Source organism: Eretmochelys imbricata, chromosome 2 (assembly GCF_965152235.1).
Source record: "Eretmochelys imbricata isolate rEreImb1 chromosome 2, rEreImb1.hap1, whole genome shotgun sequence".
Classification (NCBI taxonomy): Eukaryota; Metazoa; Chordata; order Testudines; family Cheloniidae; genus Eretmochelys; species Eretmochelys imbricata.
In genome coordinates this window covers 80,217,048-80,242,500 of record NC_135573.1, presented here as the reverse complement: position 1 = coordinate 80,242,500, position 25,453 = coordinate 80,217,048, and the positions used below count along the sequence as shown (strand labels likewise).

Below are 25,453 nucleotides of genomic sequence, written 5' to 3'. Positions count from 1 at the left end.
TACAACAACTACATTAGCATCAGAGTCTTGATTCATAATTGCATAGCATACTGGCAATTATGTTCTTGGTGTAACAGATGACTACCTTTAATATCCAAGTCCTATGAAGGATATTCTACATCTGCATTTACTCATTATGATCAGCTAGTAAGAATTATTTCAAAATCAACATTTAGAGTTAAATAATATTTGGTTTAAAAAAAGATTTGAAGGATATCTTATTAAAAATTCTGAACGGTATTGGAATTTTGAGTGTATAAGCTTGCCATTCTAAACCATTTGATTAAATTTAACCATAGGAAACTCTTCCAAGAACTAATGAAGCAGCAATTACATCTGAAAAAGGAACCCAAGCCAAAAACTATACCATTCCAATCTCTCTTTCAAATATCATGCTACAATATTTAATCTCCTTGGTTTTGATTTTTCATGTACAATACACATTGGCCCTCTGTTTTATATGATTCCAAATGTTTAAAGTATAAAGGTGAACATGGCATTAGTTGCTCTTTGGTACAATGGATTGATAGATAATTTAATATGCATATACCAGCTTTTCTTTTAAAGAAGAGAAACTCAGATGGCTTTAGGATTTTTTTAATTTTTAAGAAGATAATCAAACAAATGTATAGTTCATGAAAGGGAATCCAGGTGAATTTAAAAATTATTCAGGTGATTTTCTGGATTTGACTGAAAAGTAGATACTTTTCTATTTTTGGGCATTGGAACTGGAGTCTGTGACAGTCCAAAAGATACATTTTTACAAATGGTTACAAAAAAGTTGAAAAAAAAGAGGAAATTACAATTTCTTAATTTTAACAAAAAATGTATCTTAGGCCTAATTCTGATCTCACTGACACCAGTACAAATACAGACAATTCAATGACATAGCAGAGTTACGTTGGTGCAAATGAGATCAGTATCTGGCCCCTCTATTTTTTTCCTGCCCATAAAAGAAGAACTGTTAATATTGGATAATGGTTACATTTTCAATATGCATTGAAGACACAGATTTTTCTGTCTTTTCTGCATCAATGTGAACAACACTACAAAAAGGGGTGATCTTTTGTGAAATATAAGAAGCAGCTAGAGGAATCTAAATACAGCCTAGTCAACGAAGGTGATCTTGTTTTATTTCCAGTTTTTCAGTATTTCTTTATCACATGCAATAGAACATCTTAGCATAATAATTCAGAGGTCTTGGGATACAGAAGACAGAGAAATAATGTTGAAAAGCAATTCTTCACATTTGGCTTTCACTACATCAAGTGCAAAATGTGAACTTAAACACGAAAATACAATTTGCTCCTTCCTATAGTCTACTTTCTTATCTCTTGCAAAGAACACACATTCATTTCCAACGCCTCAAGGTAAAGACTAAGGCATCTATCCCAAGTACAGAGAATATCTGAAGGATTTAGAAGCAATCTTTTCATAATGTTTCTTTGGAGGGGAAGCAGGGTTATGAGATACTCAAAATTCATAAAGATTATTAAGTTTACGTCCACACAGCAGATATGCCGCCATTGTGTTTCCCTTCTACAGTGTCAGTATTCCTGTTCTTACCCAATGAGAACTTATGTTTGGTTCAGGACAGTCATCCATTTTGTGGCATTAGTACGCTACTGCACAGAATAAAGGTTCTGTTCTATTACAGTAATGAATTGCTTTTAATGGGACATACCTGTAATATTCACACTGTTCAGATTCAGGGTTCATAGTACTCTCTCTATTACCTTTCAGTTAAGAGATTTTAAGAGGCAAGTAATTTCTTACTTCAGGAGATTAGGTCTATATTGTCAACTAGGATATCTCTGTACATATGTTCAGATATTTGAAAGACTGCTCTATCTTCTAAAGCTCTGCCTCTTACTGGAGTCTGCACTAACAGCAGTGACCCCTTCTGATCAGAAAAAACTGATCAACTGCAGGCTTTCCTATTGATGAATCCAACTTTTTCAGCCAGCCTAACTAAGCCTATGGGCTTTGTGTTTTTCTTCTTAGTCTTCTTTGAGGCCCATGGAAACTTATGAAACAGATTTTTCTAGTCCTCCCAGGAGCAAGACTAGGTTCAGAACTTGACCTTAGAAACAGTAAGGTCCACAAAGCCAGAGTGCCTTATAGAATTGAGCATTACTTTCCTCTGCCTAACATAAAGCAAACTACAACATGCGACATAAGGCGATATTAGTGGGAAATGTCAAGCAATGTATCAATATGGGGGAATGGGGAAATATTAGGATTTGACCATTCTGAAAAACCCCAGCACTGCACAATACAATTTTGCTTCTGCCGCAGTTTTAATTATTTAAGGTGGAGGCACGATATTCTTTTGAAAGAAGGACATTCTCATTTGGAAGAAAGATTTCATTACAAATCATTGGAAAAATTTACTGTTGTTTATCATAGATTATTTATTTTTAGGACTTTTGATTATCTAGTTCTAGAACTGTTGTGGCATATACTCAGGTACTGTAACGTAAAGAAGTATACAGAATCCCACAACAATACACTAATGAAAATATAAAAAGACTCCTAAAGGCCTGATTCTCCTTTCATGAGCACTGATGTAAACCAATTCAATCAACTGAGAGGCAGGGATGTGAAAATAGAGTGAGAAGAGAATCAGGACCGAGTATTTTAAATAAACCTCTAAACTAATTTTTGGAAAAACAGAGGCTTGTTCAAGTGTTGGTCCAGGCCCTCCAAAAAGAACACAGGAATAATCAGAGAGAATAATTTTTATGATGAAGTGCTATATGAGACCAAAACACAGGCCTATGCTGCAACTGAACTCAGCTGGAATTGATGTGCAAAAGTGCTGCAGTGTCTGACACAAATAAGGAGCTACTCTCTCATCAAAGACCAGAGGATTTAAATGGCTAACTCCCACTAGAGAGAGTTCTGTGTATAAATCCCATGCTCATTGATGGGAGAATGAATCCTGAAATCTCCATGACCTTGATGTGGAATATGCATGTTTACCCCTTTCACCTCTTGCACATAACTATATACATCTTTTGGTTTTGTGTACCTTACCAGGCATTCAGTTAGAAAAAGCAAATTTTGGAGCAAGAATGCTAAGCTATTTAGGCAGAATGTAGTGAATCAAAAACTGCAAAACTTCAGCTTTCAAAAATAGCCTAAGTGACCTCTTACAATACTCTGACCACTCCATTCCAAGCAGGAGGCAACCCCTGTGAAGAGCGAATTCTGGCAAGTTCTCTCTTCACAGATGATGCACAGCTTAAGCTATAATGAGTTTTTGGGTTACAAATGCTGAACGCATTAATATTCCTTGATGATAATTATCACAGTATAAGCACCTTTCCCAATGTGAGCAGCATAAAGCAACTGAAGCAGCATTTTTACTACATTTGAAACAAGCTGGAAAATGGGATTTTCTACTCTTGTAACCGGAGGTCAACATACATCAAGCTATGCATATTAAATATATCGATACCGATGATCTATATATCTCTTTCTATATATTTACACACACACATTCCACTAATTCTCTCAACTGTCAAATAGAGAGACAGAGACAAACACACATTTTCATTACACTCCCCACACTCAAAAAATCCTAAATTTTCTTTTAAGCAGAACCCAAATGGCTAGTAAGCAGGACATGCAGGCACTGCTTTGAAAATGAGATTTATTTCTAACATGCCTGAAGTAAGTACCGTGGGCAATAGCAGTGTACACCATAGGTTGACAATGAAAAAACAACCACCACCACCACCACCCACTTTCAATACATATTCACATAAATGAAATATAAAATTAGAACAGAGCACTGCCCTCCATCGTTGCACATTCAAAACTAAGCATAATATTTAACACTGAGAAATTTAAGGGCTGATTATACCCACTGATTACACTGGCCATAATTATCGATAGATAGACAGACAGACATGTAACATTTTAAAACACAGCTCCTTAACAAGCCCAGTCCCTAGGAATCAGCACAGAGCTTGAGCAGTGAGATGGGCTCTGGTGATATCCCTGGGGACCAGAGGCAAAGAAGTATCCATCCAAGCTTCTGAGTGCCAGTGGAGCTGCTCTTTATCTGCTGCGGCAGCCCTGCAACTACACTACCCCTGCTGTGCAGTCTGCACTCCTCCACATGGGGCACCGAACTGTGGATCTAAGTGGTTGCATATCCATTGGCCCTGTCGCCTGACTGGTTCACTACCAAGACTTTGCCTATCCCTGGGCATGAACAACATGAAGGTGTGCGCCCCTCATATCTGGCACCCAAAATCTGTTAGCTCCCCCATAAAGTGAAAATATATCCATTACCCTACATATGGGGCCTGCATCCCTGCAGAAGATGGCACAGGACCTGTTTTTTAATTTAAATAGGCACTGTTGTATTTTAAGCTAAAGTCATTTAATTATCATACAAGTATTTCTGAGGATTAATTAGAATGTAACAAGGATCTACAATATACAGGTGTTTATCAAAGATGACTAGGTTCCTAATGATCAATGTATTGTTTGATTAACACCTCCATGGAATAACCTGTCTTATTAAATCTACATTTTAAATGCTGGAGATCCTAAAAATATTATATATTTATTTATCTTGTTAATCTTAGAACAGAGTAGCAATTAATTTTTCCCTTCTACCACTCCCAACTCAAAAAGTGTTCGTTGTTAAAGCCTTTACAATGTTAAGAAGGCTTTTTTTTTTTTTTTTTTAAAAATCACACTCCAAGGTTTTTTGTTTTTTTTTTAATTCTATAAAGCTGGTTTAGTATTCTGTGCAAATAATCTCAACACAGCTTTCTTTTAACACTGACAAAATGAGAGTCAGTTTGAACCCTTAATCCGAAAAACGGGAATTGATTCAGGTGTTTTGTAGGTGTGAAATCTGCCGAATGAATTTGTGCCATATTATCCTGCACTTCATTTAGAAAATACACCATGCTACAACCATTTCAAGGACCGAAGCATAATTTTTACTTATGTGCTGCAAAATGTCTTAAAATCCCACTTGAATATATGGAAAGGTTTTGGGAGAACCTCTGCTAAATATTTAACAGCACTATTGGCTTATTAAATACTATAATGTGAAAGCCATGGAAGGTTGATATACCACGCTCGCCATTTATTTTCACTTAACACTGGTGCTCGTTTTGAACGTTGTACAAGTCCATTCATCAGCAGAATCAAGGCATTCTAAAAAGCACTCCTTGCTAACAGATAAATATGGTCAAAGCACCTTTTTATTACAAAAATGACTAAAATCTCATTGGTCAAATGTGTCAAAATCTGTTTCACTCTGGTTGGAAAAACCTCAAAAAAACGTTTTAAAATACCATATTTAAAATTACAAATAATACAGTGAAGTCATGCTAGCACAAGGTATGCTGCTTAGATGAAAGGCAAACCTGGGCCGGGGGGGGGGGGGGGGAGGGAGAGATCCAGGTACATAACATGCACCTTCAGTTTAAAATACATGGGAACTACAAAGCTGACCATTTTGTAGGAGGAAAATTGAATAAATTTCAATGCACCTCAAAATGCATTTGACAACTACATAATACAGTGACAGTGATGTTAAAATATATAGATTAGACAGAAAATATTCTATTGAAGTAACTACCTCCAATAAGACAGAATCACAATAACTTGGCACACAAAGATACACAGGCACGCATGTGCAGTGTGAATCAGTGAAAAAAAATTTCAATCCACAATGAGAATTATTAATATAAACTAACAGAAAAAAGATCTCTTGCCATGAATAGCCTGCAGATTGTACATTTATTCTGTAAACACTGTAACAATGATTATCTGTCCTTCCAGTTCTCAGTGGAGACTCCTGCTTTTGAAAATGTCTTGTGGTGACTTACTAAATTCAGGCTATTTCAATTAGTATTACTGCACATTAAAAATTAATTACATTAAAGAGTGGATTAAGGTTTAAATTTCAATTCTACAGTGTGCGCTAGAAATGACAGCTAAAAATCAATGCTCTCTGGCCCATAATCGGAAGTGTGTACAACTGAATAGTGTGGAACTGGCGTCACTGATAAAGCAGTTTTAAGAGACATGATAGTTCAATTGAAGGTGTGTCAGTTCTAATTCCGGATTTAAATTTGAATGCTACACAGTCATAGTACTAAGAGGAAGAAGAGAGGGAAAACAGCTGTATTACGATGAAAAAACAAATGTACATAGTCCCAAAAAAAGACGATAAAAATCTGTATTTAGTGTTCAAATAAAAATTCACGTACATGGTCCCAAGTGAGAAAATTTCTAACAAGGTAAGATGACAACCTGAATGTTACACGGTGAAAAAAATGTTTTCCTTATTTAAATTATGTTGTTCTTGGCATAATCCTTGAAATAACAAATTAGGCCCCAATCAAACACACACCTAAAAACGTGCACAGCTTTACTCCCATGAGTAGGTCCAAAGAAGTCACTTATGTGCATAAAGCTACACACATGCCTAAAGAAAAGGAGTACTTGTGGCACCTTAGAGACTAACCAATTTATTTGAGCATGAGCTTTCGTGAGCTACAGTGAGCTGTAGCTCACGAAAGCTCATGCTCAAATAAATTGGTTAGTTCTCTAAGGTGCCACAAGTACTCCTTTTCTTTTTGCGAATACAGACTAACACGGCTGTTACTCTGACACATGCCTAAGTGTTTTCAGGATCAGAGCTTTACAACTGACAGTCACCCCCACAAAGAAGTGCCAGAAAAGACCTTCCGAAGCTCCCCATCAGAGATGCATAGAGGGTGCAGGCATGCAACCAAGCCAGGGCCTCTGCAATACGTTGCACATAGAAGGTTGCCTCCATACTCGATGTGGGAGGCATTGGAGAAAAGGATTGCTGAGAAAGGCAGCCACAGGATGCACAAATGCACACACGCAGCAGCAACCTAGACAAGTCATGCAGGAGGGTTGCAGTTTCTATTCCCATCCATAAACTGAAGCAGCAGCTCAGGGATGACTGGTGCCAAAGATCCATGCGTTGGCCCTAAATTGGGCAAATAGGGGTGATTTTTTTCTCCCTAGCTTTCTTAGTACAAAGCATGTAGCACAATGACTTGGCTTTTATGTAGGTGAAGTGAATGACTACCTTCTATTTTACTGGCTGATAAATCAGTTATAACGCGTTCTTCTGATTGCGGCTGCTCCTTGTACCACTGAGGACACAGCCTGTTTGCTTGTGGGGTACCCTATAACACCACTGACATCTTCATGTTATTACTGTATGCTTATATTGCTTAAAAAAGGGAATATCTTTAATAAGAATCTTGTTTTTAATCCCCAGATTAAAAACAAAATTTGCCGAAAGCATCTTAAAAATCATGGCACAAGATAGACACCCATGGCTGGCCCATGCCAGCTGACTCAGACTCGCGGGGCTAAGGCTGCGGGGCTGTTTCCTTGCTGTATAGATGTCTGGGCTCGGGCTGGAGTTCGGGGAGCTAGGAACCTGCAAGGTGGGAGGGTCCCAGAGCTTGTGCTCTAGCCCAAGCCTGAAAGCCTACAAAACAATGAAACAGCTCTGCAGCCCAACTCAGCTGACACGGGCCAGCCACAGGGTTTTCTTTGCTGTATAGACATACCCACAGGAGCCAGAAAAAAAAACAGACAGTATTTTTGTGGTTTAATATTACAAATAAACCACTGACAATTCAACTGCATACTGCCTTTACCCTCCACGATTAATTTATCATGAAAATAGTTAAAAACAAGGAATAAGCCAAAAGAAAAACAAAAATCTCATTTCAGTTCTTTTCTGAACTGTACAATGTGCGGGGACTAGGAGAAAGGGGGAAAACGTACATACCTGCGATAAATTCAGCATTGTTTCAGTCTAAAAACTGTTAGCAAAAAATGTCATTTTTATCAGCAATAAATTCATCCTCTTTTAAGGAGCAGATGATGAAGAACACTCTGAGACTAGTCAACTAACCAAACTGGCATCAATAAAGTACTGCAAAGCCACCCAGAGTACCAGAGTTAGGAATTGAACTGTGATTGGTCTGTACCTAAGAGAAAAGATGATGTCCACAATGTTTCTAAAGATCCCCCGTGCTCCAGTGATGTCCAACAGCAAGTTTGGCGTCAAGAGAGTAAAGAAGATAGGAAGTAATAACAACAATAAAAAAATAATCTGGTGCAAATGGACCCCAAGGTGTAATAGTCATCCCCATGCAACAATCACCCTTCACTGCAATTTACTGATGTTGTTTCATTACAATACAGCATATAAACGTGGCAATATTCAGGCACACTATTTAAAGCTACGTGATTTGCAGCACCAGCCGTGGCAGGTATTGGCCCAGGATCACAACTAAAGAAAGGACAATTTCAGTGGAGACTACTAAAAATTGTATATTCTTGCCAGTGTGAAACCATTTGTGTGGATGGGTGGTTCTTATGAGATTTAGCTGAGAACCGTAGAAATCAGCTTTGTCATAAAACAATATGATATATTTTTTTCAAATAAACTGTACCTCAAAATTCTTTACAGAGGTAAAAAAAAATCTGGTGACAGATTTAAATAATAAACAACAAAACAGGGATAAATTTAAAAGATTTAGGCAAGGGAGAAAATATATGTCTTCACACAAGATTTGAAAACAGATGGAGACAATGAGACAGAGACATGGGAAGATTTTTCCGGGCTGCAGAAGATGTAGAGGAGATAGATCTTGAATCAACAGTGACAATGGGCCAGATTCTTAGCATATGTAACAGACTTCACTGACTTAAATGGATCTATATTCATTTACACCAGGATCTGGTGTACACTGGGGATCTGGGCCTTTGTGAGGAGTGACTGAGAGAAGATCACTTTAGCAATGTAACTAGGGTGAAGTCAGGAAAGACAATGTAATGTTCATGGAGGATTATCCATAAACAGGAAGGATGAGTTTTAATTGTTTTCTGAAATGAATAGAGTTGTTTGAGGCAGGTGTTGTGGCAGAAAGGCAGGCGTTGTGGCAGAAAGGCAGGCAATAGCATTCTGCACAGGTTGAACAATAATAAATAATACAAGTAATTTAATACTTAGTATTTATGGCATTTTAGCACATTTGTATTAAAAGCACTTCAGATACATTAACTAATTTATTCTCAAAACACCATTATCCTCATTTTGCAAAATGAAGAGAGGTTAAGTGACTTGTCCAAGGCTACAGAGTGATGTGAATGAGGATATCAGCAAAAGTGGAGATGAAGGACAGACACGTGCAAATTTATGGAAAAGATGAATATGCCAACATAGATGCAATAGAAGAGTTCAGAGTCAAAGGCTATCGCAAGGGTAAGGTCAGAACCAACAAATGGGAAGTCTGAACTGAGTACGGTTACAGAAGAGGAGTTATGGTGTTTTGGAATGCTTCTCTTGCAAAAGAGGAGTACTTCCATTGTGGAGACATTTAGTTGAAAGAGACCAGTAAAATCACAAGTTTGCAGAAAGGGTGGACCAGGAACAGCCATGTTGAAAGTCTCGTACACAAAAATATTAGCTGTATAAAAGTGGGAGTTGACATAAAATATAAGACAGCGTATCACAGAAATAAGACAGAAAGGCCCTAAGAGGTCACGTAATCTATTCCTATGCGTGCCAGTGAAGGATTTTTCCCTACAGTATATTTTCTGGAGTATGCAATGGAAATGTAATGGCACGTAAAATGTGAGCATTTCATTATAAATGTCTTCTTTCAGCTATTCACAACTTTACAACACTTTCAACTAGTGAGCCCAAAGGTGATTTTTTTTTTAAACAAATAAGGTTCAGCTATTTTCAAATGAGAGGAGAATTTAAAAAAAAAAGTTACCCCCCGATTAAGTCTTGCAAGATTTTTATTTAAGACCAGTAGTACTCAAGTCACTGGGGGTTGAAAGTTCAAATTTAAAACTGAAATGTCACTCAAATGCAAAGAAGTATATTTGACTGTTCTGGTGATAACTGGTTTTGATTTGATCATGTTATGACAGTTTGAAAATCATACTTTGCACTAATGCAGTACTTTGGATATGTTTTTTAGCCCATTTTACCAAAGTTCTAAGCAAAGGAAGGGCTGTGTTACCCATGAATGAGTGGCTAATTTAGCTATGTAGTAAACAGGCACATCTCCTAAGATGAGCAGTGAATTAATCAGGGCCCTGTAGGAGCCCAGGTTGGTGGGTTTTTGTTTTTGTTTTGTTTTTTCAAAGTCATCTTCTAATGCCTTGAGCCTCATCCAGGTGTGCAGCTGGGGGCACTGACAGAGAAGATGCAGAAGTTTTCCCTCTTGCATAGGTGGTGCCTAGTCAAAGAGTTATATATAAAGGCATTACTATTATGTTTTTAAACCATGGAATTCTAATAAAATAATGCATAAAGGAAACATTCAGGTTACATAGGCACTCAAAACACCCATTATACATATGCTTCCTGACATATGCTTCAATCAGATAAAATATACTACTCTTTAAATCATACAGTCTGATATCTTGATTTTTTTCTACAAACTTGGAACTTGCATCCTGTAAGGCAAGTGCAGTGAATGAGGCAGGGTTCTGAAAGAGCCCTTGTCTCAGACACTGTGGATAACGTAAGGTGTGAAATCCCTTGGATAAGTACCACATATGTGGTGGTCATATTCAGTGATGAAAACAATTTATCACACGGCTCCAGTAATCTATCATACAACTTTGATCATGTCATCTTCACTCTGCCCACTGCTTCCTCTTCTACTGGACTTATCCTAACAACTTATCCTAAACTGCTCAGCATCTTCAAAGAGCTCCATATTTAAGAGGGAAAAAAAAAACCCCAATCTACCAAAAGAATGTTTCCTTCCTTCTTTCTCCCTATATGTTGAATTCACCTCCAAACTTACACTGGTCTGAGGCCATGGATTGGAAACATTGAGATTTGCACTAGTAGCAGGTTTGAGATCTGACATTTCATGATCCACTAAAACTGGATCATGAAACATGGGGAAGGTATAACCCGTTCCTAGATGGGACAATCCTAAGGTATTGATTTTAAGTTTTTGACACTTTTATACAAAGAAAAGCTAATTTCGGTAAATTTTAGGTTTTTAATATTTATTAGTTATATTTTTTCCTCTACCACACAGCCCTGTACAGTTGTACTCATAGTAACTAAAGCATCTTCTTTACAGGCTGAGGGACATGATAAATAGGCCCAAGAAAAATTTTTTTTAAACTCTCGAATGCATTTGGAAACCTTTACACTAGAATTACTCTCTCTCATTAATGAATATCATGAACATGCAAGCACACATACACACAACTGTACACATGCTCACAGAGACACACACGAGTGCATATTTTAAGCAGGTACCACTGTTTTAGATGACTATCAATTTTTCACTTCCCTCCCCACCACATAATATTAAGTTTATCACAAACATGAATGTGCACACACACATTCTGACCTTATGCATTGTGTACAATTGATGTAAAACAGAAAATATTTAGTTTAAATGTTGTTCCAATCTCCAATAAGCCATTAAAAATACTAGAAGTAGAGGGTGTACAGTAGCTGTACCTCTAGGATGAAAGGAGAGAAATACTTTTCTCAATAAGGATCACTGAGTGTGTCACTGGTTAATTCCTGCTCTATGCTCCTCATTAGCATTACTCTCAAGTTTCTGGTTATCATATCTGAAATATTAAGACATAATAAGTACAAAGGTGCAGATAATTGGATACTAACCAGAACATACTTGACTGGGCAGGAGGTAGGGCTTTGCTTAAACTAATCCTGAAATGTATTAATCACCAATTAATGAATGGGTTTCATATTCATTTTCTATTATAGAACACCTCCGAGTATCTAAGCTTCTAACAAAATGAATTGGATAACAGGCTAGGAATTAGAAACACTCCAATTTGAGGCTGGCCTGAATTAATTCCCTTTAGCTTGTTGTCAAGTTTACTGAAAGCAAGAGTTACAGTATGGGTGTCATTTTAAAAAAGGCTGAGAAAATAAATACATTTTAAGGTATCACCACTTTCACTTAAACTCTCTATTTGTATGTAACAAATGGTCATGCAGAGGCTAAATACTGCATTGGAGAACTGCCACTGCATCATTTAAGTGCTTAAGTGCCAACAGAGATCTCTGAAAAGATAGATGAAGAACTGAATAAATACTGGAAACATTACGAATGAATCATCAATTAATGATTTTCATTACTGTACAAAGACAAGCATTCTGCCTTTTGTAAAAAAATACTGTAAGGCACTGTGGTGATCTAAGCAAAACAAAAACAAACAAAAAAGTAAGTTCATATAGATAATACAACACTGTACAAATAAAGTTGGGAGCATCTGAGCTCAGAAGCCTTACCCCCACAGAGTCAAGCAACTTTGCTCACAGATGCTTTTACCTTAATCTCAAAGTTTTACAAAACATAGTATACTAGTCAGAAATATCTGTATATTTTTGCAGGGCTACCTGGCTGCAGATAGTTACTATATAAATGAACAAAAGTTCTTATTTTCTAAATATATTTAACTCCAAAAAAGAAGGAAGAATCCAAACAAAACCTCTTTTAAAAACTGGCCACTTTTTTGTGTTCTTACTTTTCCAGGATTACATTTTTATGGATGCCTTAAATGTATGCATCACATCTTTTTATTATTTGAAATAGGTGTGCCTGCTACTGTACCAGAAAAATAAAAGAGAGCGAGAGATCCTTAGTGTTACTAATGACGAGAATTATATCAGACATGGTTGAAGTACTATTATTCCCCTTTTCTTTCTCTCTTCTTGCTGTCCTTGGTGTTATTTACTTTCATGTGAATTGCAAGTAAATCCATATTATCCATCTCTCTGTTTTTTTCCTTAATGTGTTGACTTTAATTTTAGTAAGTCTTAAATAAGCACTTACTGAAGATGAAGTAAGATATGCAAGCAAGTAGTCCTTTTATCAACAATTTTGCGATAGAAATACACAAACATTTCAATGGCTCTTCATTAGCAAACAAATCAACAAGTGATATTTTAATGCATGACTTTATTCCATCTCTGTGGGGACTGTAGTTGAGAGTGTGATGTACAGTACAGAGAAAGGAATCATCAGCCACAATGTCCCAGGGCTCTATCCATTGAGGACTTCTCAGCCTCTGCTTAAAGAGTGCATTTAATTGACTGATAGACAGTAGCTTCTTTGTTCACAAAAGACAGCGAAGTAATGGCAGCTTGAAAATCGTACCATCTACGGGATCTCCTGAGACTAGTAACAGGGGGATATGTGTCAGGAATAAATAAATAATCTAATTATTAAGCCACTTCCTGTCAAGTTAACTCCAATTTGTTGGCTTTTGAAGGCAACAAAACGAGGCATTTTTCCTCATTATGCTTCTCTTTTTATACCACTGGTAATCACAGGCGGATTAAAGGGTGCCTGATTGGTTTTTTTGTCAAGGAACTGAGAGGCAGCCAACAGTACAGAAAAACAGAGTTGGGGTTAGAAGAAATTTCATGCTTGTCTCCTTTCCAGCTCCCTAACAGCCCACATGGCTGCCCCATACAGTGCAGCCAGCTGTACAGCAAATGTGTACCCCTCCAAGTGCGGCCTACCAGGCCACAGGCTCCATCCTGAGAGCTGTGAGATACCTTGCAATCTTGGCAGGTAGCTACTGCTGTCATAGGCATAATTCTAAAGGTGACCTACGAAACCCCATCAGCTCACCAAATGCAACAATATGAACAGCTGAAGTTCGACACCCACTCTCCATATTGGTTTCTTTTGTTTTGTTTATTGCACTAAATGGACTCGAAAGCAGGAAGAAACCTAAGGAAATAGCTCATCAAGGAATTGGGGGTTTCTTTGCTAAGAATGTGAACAATTTAGGAATAAATACTTTGGATTTTAATATTTAAACTGTATTCTACAGTGATCGTTAACACAATCAAAAATGTGCAAAAGCAACTGTTAGGGCTGCAGTACAAAAGGACAAAAACAAAAAAGAACAAAAGGGAAAGGCAATACAAAGCCTTTAATTCATCCTGCAGTGGCTATGTATTACAACACATACTGTATGGTACATAACAGCACACACCAATTGGACATCCTTGCACTACCTAGATATAAGAGAGCAAGGTTAGAATCAAGTGGCATTCTTATCTTTAAATGTTCCCCTTTCTTTAAAAGAAATTAAAATGGAAAGAAATTGTTGCAAAATATTGGCTTTTTGGTTGTTTTCCTCTTCTCCCCAAACTCCTTAATAAAAAAAATAATTAGAGACTCTTTCCTAAATGTAATTTTTCAAAATCAAAGTTGTTTGAGTTACACAGGAGAAAAATAAAACATCTGAGTTGGGAACGTTTCCATATTAGTGTTTTACTTCATATTGTGTGACTTTAAAATGCCCCAACAGACTTTCCTGAAAAACTGTGTAAAAAAAAAAAAAAAAAAAAAAAGATTGCTCCTGGGTCAATCTGAAGCCTCTGAAATCTATATAAAATCTTAAATCCGAGTAGCTCTGTGGCTGAAATCATATAACCCTGGGAATTAAAAACTGGAGTTTGAAACTGGAAGGGGTGACATGACTTTCTGTTCTAGCATGTTTACAGCTGCATTTGCCCTTTGTCAATACATCTTGAATTTTTTGTTAAATTGCTCAGCTAATTAAAGCCTCTTCATATTTACAGTCTGCTTCACTGATACCATGAATTCTGTTTTCAGTTACTGTCTGCAAATTCCCTCTCTGCACAATTTCATACTAAGCAATAACACTTCATTTTACATAAGTTTTATCTGATGTCCCCATACAGAGCTGCCAGCTGTACAGCAAATGTGCAGTTCTCAAACTGAGGCCTACTAGGCCACAGGCTCCATCCTGAGATCTGTAAGGCACCTTGCTGTCATTGGCAAGCTTTTCCTGCTATCACTGTTACCATCTCTCCACACTACACACAACTTAAAATCATCTGATTATTAGAATTTGTGGTCCACACTCCATTTTATCCTTTATTTAATCTATCCCCAGATCACACATTTGTTTAAATGTTTTGGCTGGTTTACAAATCATGCAGCCATCTGCACAGTAGGTGTGACACCATTTTTTAGACAAAAGTTACATTACAAAACAACAAAGATAAAGTCATTGGAAATGCTTTGGTGTTTGTTATTCTGCCTGGTTTGCTTGGACCAACTCTAAGAAATAAATAGAATTATCTGTGTAAATCGATGAACATCTATGAAAAACAACACCCAGCAGAACGCAGAGCTTGCTCCATTACCTACGTTAATATCATGACAGCTGAGGAGAGATGACCTGGCCCACTTCTCATCTCTCCTGTACAGATGGCTATTAAAGAGAAAGTATCCCTTTTGTATGGTCCATGTAGAAACCCTTTATGGGCTTTTCAAATAAGCCAGCATTGCCCACATGAGGGTAGCTTTCTGTTAGTATTAAATAGCACAGATTTCATCTTTTTTTTAAACCCAGCTCCTCGTGAAATAGCCAACATTTCATCAGATTTAACACCAAAAGATGATTTTCTGGATGTTACATGTTTTTTTGCATTTTGAAAACCATATCATAAATTTTACTCTAAGTTTTTGAAAACTTCTTGCTAACAATGAGTGTAAACATGAGATTCCCAAGTACCCAAACTATTTTTTGATGCTAAGAGGGTAGTATCGTTTTCCCCCCTGCAATGTGTTAATTTCCATTCCTTGTTTCTGACGAGCCAGTGAAAGCTGATAGACAAAAGGAAGTCTGTGCTTCTTCATGTTCTAGTAGGCAGATCCATATATTTAGATTTTTTTTCTCAAAGACGTGTAAAAACCCCTCATACAAGAGAATGTCATTTTTACTGTATAGTATTTAAATTGAAATTCTGAAGTAATACTTGCAGTCACCAAAGTGCAATGAATATTAGTCACATACTGCTGCTTACCGTATATGTGAAAGAAAAAATGTTTTTCATGACCTTAGGCATTAGACAAACTACAGAATGTGTAAATGTCACTTACTATTACAATTAGCCTAAAATGTTATTGGTGTCTACAAAGCTGATTTATGCATTTCCTTTGTCTTGACATCAGCAATGTATTCCACATATAATATAATGCATGGTGCATGTGTCTGCATATGAGACAAATAAAATTATTTTTAGATATAAATATACACACACAATATATATACATATAAAATACATATATATGTATGTGCATGTGTGTGTGTGTGTGTGTATATATATATATATATATATATATATATATATTTTTTTTTAAATCAATGATATATTCAAATAGCATGGATTTTCAATAAAAGATCTCTCCAGATCTCTCAGTGTTTATACATTGCTTGTCAATTCAAGGGACAGTTTTCAATTTTCATCTCAGATGAATTAATGCATTATATCCAAAAAAGCGCTTTAGGACTATTACTGTCTCAGCAGAGACTCTTAATCATTCTATGGGCCTGGTCTAATGCTCACTGAAGTCAATGGCAGTCTTTTCATTGACTTTGATATTGGTTTCAACTCTAGTTTCGTCATTATTTTCATGCTACGGGTTTTTTTGCTGATCCTTGCCCACAATACACCCTTCTCTCAAACACCTTTCTGTTAAAAACCACACACTTCAACCCACATACAAATTATACTAGATATGAAATTTAAGGCAAACAAGTCTATTTACTTATAAAATGACATACATATATCTATTAAAAACTGGAAATGTAAAAAACCACTGCATCCTAGTGATGCCACAGCCTGGCTCCTACCACAACTTTTCATGCAGACAGTGCTTATCACTACAGAGCCCTGGCTTGCTTTCTACAGTCAATGTAAGTTGCAGTGAACTACAAAGATTGTGGCTGTTTTCCCCCTTTTATCATTCTCTTTGTCAGCCTGATCAGCCTTCAATGGTAAATGTGCTGCTCTGTTGTGCACAGCCAGCGGCTCGCAATTTGCTCACTATGTTCCATGAGACAGTTGTTTGTGGCTGTTTGGAACACATTTACCTCTTTGGGGATTTATGCGCTAGTTGCAATGCCAACTTCCATAGTGATAGAGATTTCTTTCGAACTAAAATAGATAATTAGAGGCTGGTAATTATTGGTCAAGAATTATCAGAGTGAAAAAAATTAAGCTCTTCATAAATAGTTCTTGGCAAAGTCATCACTTTACATTATCTCATGCCTAACAGCACTTTATTCAGAGCGCTAACAAATTTATACTACTGCTGTTGAGCCTCATAATTTTATATGGGGTAATTCCTTTACTGAGTTAAACACGTCTGATTCTGATTCTTGGTTCTGATCCACTTTGTGTGTGTCTGTGAAAAAATTATAGACATTATGGCTACACTTCAGTCTACATGCTAGTACGTCAAGTAATACAAATGTAAAAAAAATAAGTAGAAGGAAAAATGTTGACCATATTTATTTAAAAGAACAGGTGGAGGAGTGCAATAAACAAAACAAAAACACTATCAGAGCCGACAGTAAACTATGTGAGCTAAACAAAGAGATACCAGGAAACTTCTCTCATCTCTAGACATCAAGAGACAGTTTATTCTCGAGAAAAACTGCTAAAAAGCTTTGTATCTTATTCAGAGGAAAAAATAAAAGAAGAGAGGAATTACAGATATGTTTTCTTACACCTCACTGAGACAATATTAAAATATGTCTGGGTTTGGATTTTTCCCCCCCTAATAGTCACAAAGCTGTAAAACAGTTTTACTGACAAATATGTTTGCGCTTAGCAGTTACCTCTAGAAACAAAAGTACCTTTGTCCATCTGGATCCAAATGTGCATGTAAATATATGGTCTATTTAAAAAAAAAAAAAGCTTTGTAAAACTTTTTGTCCACAAGATTCCTCTATAGCATTAATGCTAAACAGCATGTAGTTTAAGAAAACTTGGATGTTACTTGACATGGTCTAGAGGAATGAACAAGAACTGGGGGTCAGGAATCCCTGAGCTCTCTGCTACTGACTATCTATATGTAGCCTTAGGTCAGTAGTTTTCAGCCTTTTTTCATTTGCGAACCCCAAAAAATTTCGAATGGAGGTGAAGACCCCTTTGGAAATCTTAGACATAGTCTGCAGACTCCCAGGGATCACGGACCACAGGTTGAAAAACACTGCCTTAGGTAAAGTATTTCACTTCTCTGTCTATAAAATGGGCATGATAAATACTTATCTGCATACCTTACCACGGGTATGCTGTAAGGATTAATTAAGCTTGTACAACATTTTGAAAAGATAAAATATAAAGTGCTATATAGCTGATAAATATAATTACTAACAAAAGCCATCTCTCTGAAATCCTTTCAGTATGAGACTTGCACATAAACAAATGTAAATTGTTTTGTTGTCTAAGATACTTAAGGTTACACCTCACTGGGTCATCTGCAGATTTTATTTTCCATTAGGTGGCATAATCCATCTTGTTAGATTGATTGAAATGTATAATAAAATCTGTAAAAACACTATACACCCTCTTAACAGAGAACAGTAAGAGGCTTTTCAATAGCCTCTAATCCCTCTTCCCCTGCTAAATGACTATTTGATATTATATTTGATTAGACAAAAAACACAGACAGACACTACCTAAAAATATCTACCCTCAGTGGAGATATTTTAGCCAACAAAGTAATGCCGCTTGCCTTATTTAAAAGACTAAGTTTCATACTCAGATTTTTTAAACCTGTATTTTCCTTAGTGACCTTCCATAATGAATCCACTCTCTCTGGATGTTAACATGAGTCCAATTTAAGGCCAATGGCCTTGGCCAATGGACAGAATAATTATAGGGATCCTATCAATCTGTTTAGGCCATAAAATTGCTGAGGACAAACATTTTTTTCTTTAATCAGTTAAACATGTATCTACATCAGTGGCTCTCAATCATTTTCTGAGAGACTCTCCTCACAATGGTATGATGGATGAACTCCCGCACTCCGTGTCCCAACATTCTGTGTCCCAGCAGTTACTGCCATCTTCCTTTCTGTCTTAATGTCTTTACTATTCTTTTCTGCCTCTGTTATTTTTTTAAATATTCTTATGTTTTTCTGTCTTTTCTTCCTTTCTAATTGCTACTTATTTCTGCTCTCTCATTTAGTAGTTCCTTCTCTGTTCCCTACTGCTTGGGATGGGGCCTTCACTGGTGGTTCCAGGGACATGATCATGTGTGCCCTTGCAGCTTAGCTGAAGGCCATGGAAGCACAGGAGAAAAATAATTATCATCCACTCCTACAGCCATCTTCATTAGAGACTGCTGTGGGAGCAGGGACGGAAGGTTGATGGGCCTTCACCGCCTACTGGTCTCAGGAGCACAATGCATAGATGGTGGGGAAGGACAGACATTGGGTCGTGCAACTTTCCCTACCACCACTCCCGTTCTTTTCCTTTGCCCTATCATTCCTCTGAAGTCATCTGGGAGCCTTCAGATTAGGAAAGGCTAATCCACATCTATCAATATAATACAAATATTGACTGGCTAGGAAGACAATGATGGTAAAATATTAGTCCAAATGGAAAATATATCTCCTGAGAAGGGGATATAATGTCTGAAGCTGAAGGTATGTGTTGCTCCCACAGTCCATCTGAGTATTATTAAACCCCTTGATTTTTATCTCCTCCCCCCTGCCTTCCTGGACCATTCGCTCTCTCTCTCTCTCTCTAAGGGGCCTCACTCCAACTGCAAGGGCAAATACACTGTATCCTGTTCTGCCAATCCTTGTTACAGGCAAACTAGGGCAGCAAGAAATGCTTTATCAGCCCGAGTGGGCTCTTCTACTGCTCACAGCTTCTGAATTTAGAAATGTGGGTATTGAGGTGCTTAGAACACTAGGGTTTTATGGCAGGCGAGTGGGCAGGAAGAAGCCTCCAGATGCTGATAGTTACTTACATGTTTTATCTGTTTATTTTCACATATACATACTCAGAGACACACACACATCCATGTTTTATATATTATTATATCCATCTGCCACTCACAGTAAGGTCAATCTAAAAACTTAAACAGATTGATGGCACGCTTTTAACCTTTCTTTGTAGACAGGATATGGTCTTGGAGAAAGGCCTGTCATGCTAGTGAACAAGGAAATAAATTAAAGAGGGGAGCAGGAGGAAGGGAGAAGTAAAATTAGAAAGACAGCTAAGGAAAAATCTAATAAACAGCGAGAGGACTAACAGAATTGGAAAACAGAAACTTTTGTTTTCTTCTGCTTCGGTAGTGAGGTCATGTTCACAACTCTCAGCAATACTCTGTTGATTTTCCCCTCCACCTTCCCCAAATCTGTATTTATTAATTAGGGTTGCACCATTAAGAGCTAAACTCTTAAATCTGGCGGTACACATAAGAAACTTCCAGTGAACACAGATTTTCAAAAGCATGACCTGCAAATCTCCCAGCATGAGTTGTGAGCGCCTTTCCCCGCCCCTCCCACGCTGGGAAGATTTTATATTAAGCAAATGTAAATCTGTCACTATGGTTATGTCATGAAGCAATAGCATGCATGGTTGATACAACACCTACTAAGGAAAAGGACCTCCCTCCCATTCAACCTCATCCAACATTTCAGAATAAAATACAAATCTCATTAACTCAGTTTTAAGAAAACCTCACTTACCATCATATCTGATCAACACTAGTCTGGATCCATCTTGCTGTACCCACTAAACAAAATTACCCCCCCACCCTCCTCCGAAATATTTAAGGAGCAGAGGGATGCCCTTACCAAGGAATCAGAGGCAGATGGGACGTCGGTGGCAAACAACCACACTGTTTGAGACTGTCTGACATGCCAGCATTATCCTTACCCACACAGTTTTTGACAATTTCTCATTGTCAAAATCTCAAGATCCACTAATTGCTGCAAAAGATCATTAAGAATACGCCATACACTGGGCTCCAAAGAAAACAATGGAAAGGTGTGTTCTGTTGTGCATAATGTTCTATTTTTAAATTCTAAGTTACTGATCCAGATTTAACATTATGAAGGAGTTCATTATCTTTCCCCAAAGATTAAGAATGTCAAAAGTGAGACTTAATCCAACAAGCAAACCACTGAACTGCCTTTCAAGCCCAACTCATAATTTGTGTTTATTCATTTTTCTGCAAAGAACTTGAATGTTCATATCTAAAATGTAGTAGAACTTATTAATAGGCTATTTCTCTCACTACTTCATTAATTTTGTCAGGTCACTTATAGTCCAACCAAACTACTGAAATTCACAGAAGAAATTCACAAGCTTGCTTGTAATAAAATATTTTGTTATATCAGCCCAGACATATCTGAGTTATTGAATTAAAAAGAGAAACTTCTTACCAACTGGACATGTGATTACTGGCTGCTCTGCTGTACTGTACCTATTGCAATTTGCACTTTTTTACGTTACAAGAAAAACTATATGAAGTAAGTGTAAAATCAATGATTCCCTGCTTGCTATCTGAAATTTCTGAAAAGAGGCTAATAACAAAATAAGACAACTATGGCAATGTTATTTTATTAGTGGGCAAAAGATGTGCTTGATAAATTTAATTGATTGGTAGAATTCTTAGAGCTATTACTGAGTGGTTACCAAATTGAAAACCTTGTGGGCAACCCCATGGGAATAAGCAAGTAATGGGAAAATATGAATATTAAAGAAAATGCTCTTTTTGTTTTATTCCACCTCACAACTCTAACATAGATTTGTAAATATCAAGCCATGCTTGGATCAGGAATCCAAATAGAAAATATTTTTTAAACGTCTGTATCTAAAAATGCAGACCCTATTATTGGTACTACAATTCCTTATTTTTAAAAATAAAATATGGTGTTTAATTTTGTACAGAGAGAAACACTCCAAATTGTTTCCAGACTGTTTATACAGAACATATAATACTATTTTTATGGCCATTTGAATTATTTATGTTTCCTAAAGACAGAAACTTGCTAGTTTTGATTTTGGTACCAAGGTGCTTGAGCAGCACACTGTAGTGTCATTATCATAATAACTTCTGAAATTAAAACCTGTCTAAAACTCTACGGAAAGCTAACATCCAGTTCATTAACCATTCCTGTTAGTTTGTTTTCAATAATGCAAAAATGATTAGAAGTTTAATTTGTTAATCACCTGTGTTTTGACTGGAAGTAGATATATAATTCTCTGCAGAAGTCTAAACTAGCCCTTGCAGAAAATAAAACATGCTAATGCTTTATCAGGTCTAATAATATGAATAAAAAAATCAATCATGCCTAGGTAAATCATTGACGGTTGCACAATTAATTTCTCCTTAACTCTGTTTAATTTTGCAGGCAATGATGAACACGAGAAGGAGAAAGGGCTATCTATCCTCCACAAGATTTAGTGCTTCACTTACCAATCATGTGGTTTGCAACATGAACTTGGATATCCCATTCATTGTAGAAAACCATCTGACACTTGATGCACTGGTAGGTCTTCTTCTAAAGAGACAAGGGTAGAGAAAATGTGTTTAAATATGCAGCCTGAACCATTTCATTATAACTCCAAATGGTTAGTTCAAAGTGATAATTTAAAGCGCTCCAGAGGTGTTTTCATTAAGAATTAATTATTAATATTAAATAACACTTTGCCATCTGTAGCACCTTTTACTTGAATCTCTCGTAGCTCTTTACAAATGGCAGTTTTTAAGCTTTACAACTCCACTGAGTGGCAAGTACTGTGATAATGCCCGTGTTTACAGATTTGTAAGGTAAGGTGCAAAGAGGTCAAATGGGAGTCCCTCCTTTTATATTAATGGGCTTTTGGATCAGGCCCATAATGCAGTAATGGTGGTCCAGGAATAAAATCCATGTATCCTAATCCCATTCCTCCTCAAACCCAAGAATGCTTCCGTCAACCTACTTACCGCCTCTCAGGAAAGTGAATTAACCAAAGGGTATGTCTACACTATGGCTGGGAGCCTCACAGCCCAGGTGGACAGACTGGCGTTAGTGGGGCTTGAGACAGTGCTCAAAAAAATAGCAATGTGGATGTTGCAGCTTGGGCTGGATCTCTGGCTCTCAAGTCCCCGCTAGCATGAGTCTGTCTACACAGGCTGGGAGGCTCACTTCCAGCAGCAGTGTAGATATATCCTCACGTTTCTGTTTGTGCCTTTCCAACCAAAAGCCCTCCGGAAGCAATGGAAAGGGGATGAACAAATGCCTTCCTTTCCCAATTAAATGAAACGCTACTTGAATGACCAAAGTCAGTCCTGAACCAGTCTGATATATTGTTCTCATAGGGATACCTTTACAAATCTTTTGTTTTTCAAAAATAAGCTGAGGCCATCGGTGACTATTTTAAGTTTCTTAATGACAGTAACAAAATGTGCCATGGTGGTTTTCAATGGAAACAACTACAGATCTCTTGGCTGTTTTTCACTTGAACCAACTTGAAAAATTTCATGCAATTTAACCAAGGTAAGGCCTTGCATGGAGAAATGAAATCACCATACACTTGAAGAACAAGTCTGGTTTTCATTCAATTTTACAAATAAAATCTGAAAGGTCTGCTGTTTAAGATGTTCCAATTATTTTTCCTATTTTATGACTGTATGTAGTGACAAGGAAATCGTCTGCCGAAATGCATTCTAAACAGATGCCATCCAAAATCTTACTATTATATGTAGGTAAGCATGAAAACACTCTACTACATCTAAATCTAGCAGAGACCTTTAAATAATGACAATCAGGATCAAAGATTTATTGTGTTGAGCTCTTCACAAGAGGCTTTTGATGCTGACATATAGAACAACATATATTGCGTAAACAACAATCACTCTTTTTTAAAAAAAACATTGTTTCCCTTTAGAACTAGTTAGAAAATATTTCTTACTCCCAGTTGGCCAACATTGTATATTGTTTATTAGCATACTCCTAGCATTATTCCTGATATGTGACTTTGTTGAAAAACCAAGACACATAAACTTAATGGCTGGTCTTTTCTCTTGTTAGCACAGTAAAACACAGTGTGTGTCAAGAATCGTCTACAAAAATTATGACTGATGAATATGATGACAGAACACACTTTCTTTCTTCTTTGAAGTCTAATGATAAAGAATAAAATCACTTGACAACAACAACAAAAAAATACCAGCACTTACTAGCCTCTTCAAAATAATTTGACATATTTGCAGATCCACATAGATGTTTTCTTTTATCACAAAGAAAAGAATGCTTTTGTCATTGTTGCTAGATCAAACATTGGTTCTTTTTTAGTCTCGAAGCAGCTTCTAAAATGTTACCATCAACTTTTATTAACGCAGCATACACTTATCTAGAAGTGTCTAAACTTGTGTATCAATGAGCTTAGATTTTAAGAGATCAAAACCAGTCATTTTCACAATGTGCTGAACAAACATCACGAACTTATTTCCATACTTTTTATATTTCTAAACAATCATTTTTCACTGCAATCCTGTTCCCATTGTCGTCAATATGGCAAAACTGTCATGGACCTAAATGGATGTAGGAACAGGTTGTAACCGAAGAACGCATATGAGTCTCTTGGGTCCCTTCTAGACATTTGCAAGGTGGCATGGCAAAGTCCGGACAGACAGACAGAGAAAAATTTTCATTCCTCTCTCTAAACAAAGGAAAAAGCCAACAGACATTTACTGATATTTAGTAATTTCTTATTAGATCTGGTTGGAAAAAATTAGCTGAAATTAGATTTTGGTTATACAAAGAAAAAAAAATGTTCAGAGCATTTCCCCCCTCCATTTTCTGACTCTCTCTATTTAGAATGAAGTAGATATAATAGGGAAAAGCAGAAAGAAATCACCATCATTTTGACCCTACAATGGCTTTTATGTATTATTGAGTAAATATTAATTTATTTATTAAAACAGACTTCTTCTAACATTTTTTTTAACTTTTGACATTTGAGGGGTAAGAGGGAGTTTTTCTTATTTGTTTGCCAACACTGACATGGTGTAGCTATCAAGAATACAACTTTTTCATTTCATCTCTTTTTATGACTGATTTTTAATGCAGGTTAATTCCTGCCTTTTCTGTTGCTTTTTTCACATTCTAGATTTTAAATAAATTTTTGTTAAGGTGTTCATTGGCCTTTCAAATATGAGCCATTTACGACGACAATTTTGTTTCTATTAATAAATATTCATTTCTCAGTTCTAACCTGAATTCGTTATTTAAAAATACAACTTTTTTTTTTAAATCTGTGAACTTTCAGGGTAGGATTTTTAAAAGAGCTATGGTAAAACTCCCATTGACTTTTAGGAAGATGAAGGGTTAGGTCAATATTGAGTGGTTTTGAACATCCCATCATAAAAAGTCAACTAGTTGGTGATAGAGTTGTTCAGTTTTACATGTAAGCCTCATGAAAAGCATACTAAACCACAATGCTCCAACACAAATTTAATTCAGACAAAGCTATGGAACACTAGAGTTGTGAGTTAAAATCTTGTTACCAAAATAAAGAAGAGATGTAAGGAATTCTTTTTAGGCTTCAGAAA

At 36.7% G+C, this 25,453-nt stretch overlaps 1 protein-coding gene across 2 annotated transcripts in view; it reads right to left on the bottom strand.

Annotated features, from left to right (window-relative positions):
* The window catches only part of ZNF521 (zinc finger protein 521), a 268,371-nt gene that overhangs the window by 103,173 nt on the left and 139,745 nt on the right, over nt 1-25,453 (bottom strand). For both annotated transcript variants that reach the window (XM_077810338.1, XM_077810339.1), the window contains one exon: nt 22,334-22,418. In XM_077810338.1, coding sequence (XP_077666464.1) covers nt 22,334-22,418 — 85 coding nt within the window. The remainder of the gene's footprint in view (nt 1-22,333; nt 22,419-25,453) is intronic.